The 8,242-nt window shown below is 42.5% G+C and overlaps 1 protein-coding gene across 1 annotated transcript; it reads left to right on the forward strand.

Annotated features, from left to right (window-relative positions):
- The first annotated feature begins 2,295 nt into the window (after positions 1-2,295).
- LOC140355678 (barrier-to-autointegration factor-like) lies at positions 2,296-2,826 on the forward strand. The gene is made up of 2 exons (XM_072440337.1): positions 2,296-2,430; positions 2,633-2,826. Exons 1-2 carry the CDS (start codon positions 2,305-2,307, stop codon positions 2,777-2,779), a joined length of 273 nt encoding a protein of 90 aa, XP_072296438.1. The 5' UTR covers positions 2,296-2,304; the 3' UTR covers positions 2,780-2,826.
- Positions 2,827-8,242: the final 5,416 nt, after the last annotated feature.

Here is an 8,242-nt window from a genome sequence, read left to right on the forward strand (position 1 = left end):
ATAAGCAGCACTGTGAGAAATGGAGTCTATCAGTGCCGCTCGGATCTGGGGACGTCAACAAACACATTTAGGGCGCTCACTGCACAGTTACACTCGGCCCCCATTAGAGGCACAGTCAGTCTCGGGTCTAGACATGTGGCCCGGCCAGTAAACAGGCATAAATGACACTTTGAGCACCGCTTTCAGAAAGCCATAACAAGATGGAAACAGATTTGGACAACGCATCTTACTCCAGGCGAAAGAAAATATGACTTTAATATTTGTTTTGTCATAGCAAGGGGTGAAAAAATAGGCACGTCACAATGTCAAATTTTAGTGTAAAGAGAATATTGGAAATTTTATGATTGTTCACAATTATTGACAGAAAATGACAAAAAAAATCCTGTACTCACTTTGAGTCACATTAAAAAATACTACCATTGCTCTTTAAAATAAGCACTTTACTATTTGGGGGTAAAGATTGAAGTGTTTTTTATTTATTTTTATTGTAAGTTCTCACTATTAAGCAATTATTGTGTAGTTTTTACAATGATTAAGTCACCTGAATAATCAATTAACCAAATACTCTTGCATCCGGAGTCCCAAACAAGTTCACCTTTTTGTGCAGACTAGTTCAAAAAGACATCAAGGGTAAAACAAATGGACTTTAACTGCTCGTGTTCTAAGTGTAATCTTACACCACAGGACTAAAATATTTTATATCTTTTAGGTCCAACATAGGTTTAGATCTAGCTTTGTTATCACCAGTACAAACCTGGGCTGAACTGTACCTGGTAAACACGCAAAACCCCCAAAACTATAATTAAAGCCGCCACCCGCGCGACCGCCTTCTTGCGCGACCGCCTGCCCGCCCGTCCATGTTTTCTGCAGCGTTTTGCGGCACACCAAACCACACTCAGTAATTCACAGTTGATGATTGCGTAGCTTGCGACTCAAATAGTTGTTTGTCCTGACAAATTGCAAGATCGAACGCAGACCTGAGCAGGGAGAAAGAGAGAGAGCCTCGGTGACCCGGCTGCACCCCCTCCTCTCTGTACCTCCGTCACCTTGCAACAGAGACCTGCCGCTAATGCTAATGCTAATGCTAAGACCGCGGCACGAGAGGAAATGTCCAATCAAAATAAAAGAGGAAGAGGCATTATTGCGCCCCTGCTGGCCAATAGTGAAAAATACACAATATCTGTAATGCACTTTTTTTCATGGCGTCTTGAGGAGAATCAAACCCATGAATTTCAAACAAATTGGACAATGTTGAGTTTTTCACACAATGGGTAGGGGGCGCTATAGAGTAAATTTGTTACATGGGTATTTATTATTTCCAATCAGACACAAAAACGCATTAGTGAGTGAAATATGAGCTCCGCAGATCAATTCCAATAGGTGTGACTTTAAAATTAAGTATCTTTTGAGGGTGTGTTACCTAACCCCGAAATTGGCTGCTTATTAAATTTGCAGAAAGTGTTTTGAGCTCGATCGGACGAAAAACCTAGAACAAGCACGATTTTTAAAAAAGTGGCGCCCCCACTTTGATTCGACATGGCTGACTTCCTGTTTATCATACAGCACTGCTGCCAGGTGTGTTTTACTCGTCAAAGGTCAGAGGTCAAATGTAGCTCTATCACTGCTCTAAGTTTCATGTGCCTAGGCCAAAGATTAAGCGTCCAACCTCCATTTTATTCGAGTTCGGGCCGAGCCGATCGCATCTATGTGAATAAAGTCTAAACAGTAAAGTCCGAGGTAACTAATAGTGGCCTCTATAGTAACTAATAGTGACTGCTTTATTACAGTCACTCTTTGATGATGTCATCAAGCGACAACACAACAGATAATTGAACCTGGCCGACTGCACCAAGCCACAAAAAGACGCTCCAAACCGCCACGAGAAGGAATAATAACGTCTAAGGAATAAAGTCTGGCGGTAATGTAACACTTGGATAGCAACCTCCATAAAACAACAACAACCACAACACAAACAACGATAACAACAACAAACAACACTTGTCCCCAGACCAGTTTGTGCTGTGTGCTTTAACCCAGGATGTGTTTAGCGCACATTTCCGCTCATAGCCCATAGACAAGCTTTATAAGAGTATCTCACTGACTTATTGAACCTAAAGACTGTTCATATTCATTTTAACAATCACTTAAGATTGAACACTTAAGAGAATCTACCATTTGTTCTTTTGTCCACTCAGACTGCATAGGGCACACTTTTTAACACAAAATTAGCCTCGAGTTTGCTTTTGGTTTGCATCTTTCTGCTTTGTGCCGTTTCTAAAACCAGTGCGTGACTTCAACGCAGCCATGTCGTCCACGTCCCAAAAACACAGGAACTTTGTGTCAGAGCCCATGGCAGACAAGCCTGTGACTGCTCTTGCTAGCATTGGAGATGTCCTGGGTCAAAGACTGGAGGACAAAGGCTATGACAAGGTAAGACCTGTGTGCATTTGGTTTATTTCCACATCTCACTGAAAACTTACTGAAGAATGAGAGATCCTCCCCATCATATACAATGATATGAGTTTAAATGATTTTAGTTCTTATTGTTCTTGTTATTGAAATCTAGTCACACCAGCATTCATTCACTCTAAATGAACGTCTTTATTTTATAATCTTTTGTGTATTTTCACAGGCATATGTTGTCCTGGGCAAGTTTCTAGAGCGTAAGAAAGACGAGGAGCACTTTCATGATTGGTTGAATGACGCCTGTGGAGCCAATGCCAAACAGCAAAGAGACTGCTCCAGCTGTCTAATGGAATGGTGTGATACCTTCTTATAAGCTGTGCTCATGTTTTCTGTTTTTAATCAATACATTACCTCTTCTGTTATTTTGATTCACATTAGCTACTACTACTACTACTACTACTACTACTACTACTACTACTACTACTACTACTACTACTACTACTACTACACCCTAAATATGAAGTAATACACTTGCTCCAAAGGCATACACAAGATGCCAAGGTTAATGTACACAAGTATACACATCTCAAAAGTAAAATTGAAACCTTTTGTAATTGTCATTAAAGTGTATTCAACTGCTGCATGTTTGAATGGAAATAAGTAAGGCTTTGTTTGTTCACATTTCACTAGGAATTTTAAAACATGGTTACAAAAAACAAATGTCAAAATGAAAGTAACTTTTGAAACTTTCTTTTTGTGGAATGTGGAACACTTGTATACACTTATATTAATTTACTCTTCATCTTCACAGAAGAGCGGGTGTTAAGAGACAGGCTTCTACTCTGACAATGTTAAATCTAAGCTAAAAACAGTTTTGTTTAGCTGTGCATTCGACTGAAAGGATTTCTCCTTGCACTCTTCTCTTTTATTTCTTAAACTATTTTGTGATTTTATTGGCAGACAGACTATTCTGTGACCGATTTTTGACAATTTAAACACTAAAATACGGGTCTGGGACTATTTTGAGGTAGTACCCTGCACCTTTAAATTTTATCCTAAAAATAGCACCTTTAAATGTATTACTATTTAAACACGATTCAAATTGGACATGTAAATACTTCTGCTGGACACAATAGCCCATTGTGCTGGTGTCCAAGCGCAGCAGCAGAGCCTGGGGAGTGGGTCAGAACACTCGCTGGTTAGGTCGACACTAAGTCTACTGTAAAGACCAGCACCGACCCACTAACCAATAGCCAGTTTTAATACTAACAGCTTTGGTCAAGTTCTGTCTGGGACAATTAGTTTAGTGAAAGCTAAATCTAGGGATTTCATCTGCCTTGTGGATGAAATGTGCTCTACAAATAATCTTGCCTTGCTTTGCTTTAATGCTGTACATTTTCATTCACAGATTATTTAGTCACACTGCATCACTGTTTTATTGATTGTCTTGAAGGTTTTGGGAACCCTAAACAGAATAGATTATTTTTTATATTAAATGATTGCCTCAACACTTGCAACACTGGTTGATTTTGTGTCTTTATTTTAACTTTTGGTGCAAATAAAGAAACTACATAACCTGACAGTGCTTCGACTAGTTCCAAAAATATGTTAAGGAATCTTGTATAAAGTGAGCGTTTAGGATTGAGCAGGAAATGAAGAGAGCAGTTGGAAACTTTGGGGAAACTGAGAAAAGCAAAATGATGTTCAGGAAATGCCTCAAGTACCTAACACGGACACTATACAAATAAGTTTGTCCATAATCCTCAAACATTATTAATTCTAAATTCAAATACTTTTTAATTGCACCTTTGTAAACCATTCCTAATATCCCATTTAATAAGCACTTGTGCACCCCAGGCTGGCTGTACATCTGGTCAGCAATGACAATGATCTCTTACCGTTGCAAATGAAACATTCAGACACTCGACAGCTTTGACATGATTATTTGTGAAAACCAATTTCCCTGACTTATGTCCGTTTATTCAAAAAAAATGTTTGTTTTCCCCCAAATGTTAGAAACCTTGACATTGTTAATCCTGTGATGATCTGGTCCCTGACCAGAGTGTACCCCGCCTAAGGCCCAAAGTCACTGGGATAGGCTCCAGTCACCCGCGACCCCTAACACAGGAACAAGCGGTAGAAAACGAATGAATGACATTGAAGGTTTTACACAGTTGAAGGGAATCTCTTTATTGAACTGCTAACTGTCTTATAAATAGTTTAAAGTAATAACAGCATAATGGAATAAAATACAGTGTTAGACTATTACATACCTCTTTAAATATAATTTCTGGGCTATGGAGCTGTCAGCATCGACACCTCGACCATCACCCCCTCTACCCTGGTACGCAATCTCGGTGTCATCATGGACCCCACCCTCTCCTTCACTCCCCATGTCAGCCACATCGTCAAGACCTCATACTTCCACCTCCGCCGCATCGCCAAAATCCGACACTGCCTCACCCTCCCCGCTGCTGAATCCCTCATCCATGCCTTCATCTCCTCCCGCCTCGACTACTGCAACTCCCTCCTCACTGGCATCTCCCATTCCCTCCACAGACTCCAAATGGTCCAAAACTCCGCTGCCCGCCTCCTCACCCACACCCGGTCCCGTGATCACATCACTCCCGTTCTCCGCTCTCTCCACTGGCTCCCCATCAAGCAGCGCATAAACTTTAAAATACTCCTCCTCACCTTCAAAGCTCTTCACCACCTTGCCCCCCCCTACCTGTCTGACCTCCTCATCCCCCACCGCCCCACCCGAGCTCTCCGATCCTCCTCCTCTCTCACCCTGACTGCACCAACATCCCGACTCAAAACTTTTGGTGACAGAGCATTCTCCCGAACAGCACCCCGACTCTGGAACTCCCTCCCCCAACCTGTCCGCCACTCTCCCTCACTCACAACATTCAAATCCCGCCTAAAAACATACCTCTTCACCCAAGCCTATGACCTCCCCTACCCCTAGCCTCCTCTACCCCATTGCCTACTCTTCTACCCCCTGTTACATCCCCATCTTTTTCTCTCTACTTCTTCTGTCTTGTTCATTTTATCTGTATATTAATGTGTATTGTACGTGTTGTCCCCCCCTGTCTGTAAATACCCCCCCCTTTTTTATATATGTTCAGCATCTTTGGGTCACTGAAAAGCGCTATATAAATAAAAGTTATTATTATTATTATTATTATTATTATTATATAATCGGAACTGAATCACCACAATTTGCTCATGTTGCTGCTAGAAGCAGTAGTGCCCATACACACTCAAACTACTCATTGTTTCACATCCTCTCTATAGCAACTATAGAAATGAGTAAAATTCCAAACTCCTTCCAAAAGATAAAAATAAAAAGTTCACTTATAAACCGCAGAAATCACATGTAACTGCCAAAATCGAGGTTTGACTTAAAATATTTTTTTTTTAAAACGACGACAAGTATTGAATCAGTCACATGGGATAACATAAATAACATTATTTGAATATAAATGCACAAAACAATGGGATACAGTTCTTAACCAATCTTCCCCCACATTTTATGCAGGTCAGAAAAATGAACAATAATTAAAGCCACTTCGATTCAACATGGCTGACTTCCTGTTTATCATACAGCGATGCTGCCAGGTGTGTTTTGCTCGTCAAAGGTCAGAGGTCAAAGGTCACTCTAGCACTGTCCCAAGTCTCATGTGCCTAGGCCAAAGGTTAAGAGTTTAATTTTTTTTCATTTTTTCATTTTCGCTGTTGCAACGGGCGTTCTCGCAAGCTCCATTTTATTAGATTTTGGGCCGAGCCGATCGCGTCTATGTCGCCATGTGGGACTTTTCATTGATGTTCAAGGGGGTCAAAAATGCCCGAGTTGTGGCAGAATGGCAGAGAATTAAAAAAATAAATAAAAATAAATAAATAATAATAAGAGGCGAAAATAAGAGCTCTTGCCATTTCATGGCTCGATCTAATAATAATAAGAAACCAGGGGAGAACAATGACTCCTCGCAGTCCATGGAATTAATTCCATTCCATGACTCGAGCCAATAACTGTAATACATTTTTTCCTGGTTCACAATTTTTTTTTTCTGCATATTGAGAAACCATATCAGCTGTAATATGTCTGAGCCACATGTATGGTATTGCATTAGTCCTTGGATACGGCTGTGCGCCTAACATACATTTACATCATTTATGCTAATTTATGACACAGCTTCCGGTTCAGTAAACAATTTTCTGAATATGTTCTGAGCCAACAGGAAACTCATATACGCATATAACAGTGTTAATATCAAACCAATTGGATTCTTGTGTCATTTCCTGGTCTTGCAAACGACACACGTATCTTAACAGCTACAACACAATTGCACGAAGCTCTTTTACAATTCAGCACGTGTTTTATTTGTATGGACTAAGAAAAACTATTGACATCTGATTAAGATGAATCTGTGTTCGGCCTCACACGTATTTGCTAACGATGAGGGGGAAATGTGGCGAGAGTGGACTGACCTGACCATAACATAACCACAATATCACTGAAATGATTGTAAAATGATGTAAGATGATTGAGACTCTTAGTCATAAGTTTCCAAATGCAACATAACATAATCCTATTATAGTTCTGAGAGTTTTTTATTCATGTGTTTAAAACCCAAAGTACATCCCAATCGCATAATGCAAACACACATTCCACACTGCAGCAAATAAGTGTTTACCCTGAATAAATACAGTATATTATAATTCAGTACATTACAACACAAGGGAAAAAAGGTGAAACCAAGAAGAACTCCATCCCTTATGTCTCTGGACTGTCGGAAAACTGCAGAAATGTTTTAGACAACACGAAATCCCTGTTTATTTTAATGTTTATTTTAAACTGCGCAACACTTTAAGACAAAAACTAGTTCACCCTAAGGACAAGATGCCGACACAAAAAGAGAGCCTCTTCAGCAGCTGCAGGAGCCTCTTCAGCAGCTGCAGGAGCCTCTTCAGCTGCAGGAGCCTCTTCAGCTGCAGGAGCCTCTTCAGCTGCAGGAGCCTCTTCAGCAGCTGCAGGAGCCTCTTCAGCTGCAGGAGCCTCTTCAGCTGCAGGAGCCTCTTCAGCTGCAGGAGCCTCTTCAGCAGCAGGAGCCTCTTCAGCAGCTGCAGGAGCCTCTTCAGCTGCAGGAGCCTCTTCAGCAGCTGCAGGAGCCTCTTCAGCAGCTGCAGGAGCCTCTTCAGCAGCTGCAGGAGCCTCTTCAGCAGCTGCAGGAGCCTCTTCAGCAGCTGCAGGAGCCTCTTCAGCTGCAGGAGCCTCTTCAGCTGCAGGAGCCTCTTCAGCAGCAGGAGCCTCTTCAGCAGCTGCAGGAGCCTCTTCAGCTGCAGGAGCCTCTTCAGCAGCTGCAGGAGCCTCTTCAGCAGCTGCAGGAGCCTCTTCAGCTGCAGGAGCCTCTTCAGCAGCTGCAGGAGCCTCTTCAGCAGCTGCAGGAGCCTCTTCAGCTGCAGGAGCCTCTTCAGCTGCTGCAGGAGCCTCTTCAGCAGCTGCAGGAGCCTCTTCAGCAGCTGCAGGAGCCCTCTTCAGCTGCAGGAGCCTCTTCAGGGGTCTCAGCATGGATCTACGGTTTCAGGCGTGAGGATTCCGTGTGTGTTCAGAAGGGTGTGGCTTGACAACGGAGCCCCGCCCACCGCCTCTACCTGCGGGAGGTGCGGCCCTCCCCCCCCGGTGACGTCACTCCAACGGCTCGTCCACGCCCCTGAGCCTCCGCACCGAGTCTTGAGTCCCGCACCGATCTGCGCCAAGAAGGAGGAGCTGTCAAAGTTTGAGTCAGGCACGGGAGCGGAGAAAAAGCCTCAACACAAAGCCGCTGACACTTCG

This window comes from Eucyclogobius newberryi, unplaced genomic scaffold (assembly GCF_026437365.1).
Source record: "Eucyclogobius newberryi isolate DKJ021-1_F unplaced genomic scaffold, fEucNew1.0.hap1 SCAF_12, whole genome shotgun sequence".
Classification (NCBI taxonomy): domain Eukaryota; kingdom Metazoa; phylum Chordata; class Actinopteri; order Gobiiformes; family Gobiidae; genus Eucyclogobius; species Eucyclogobius newberryi.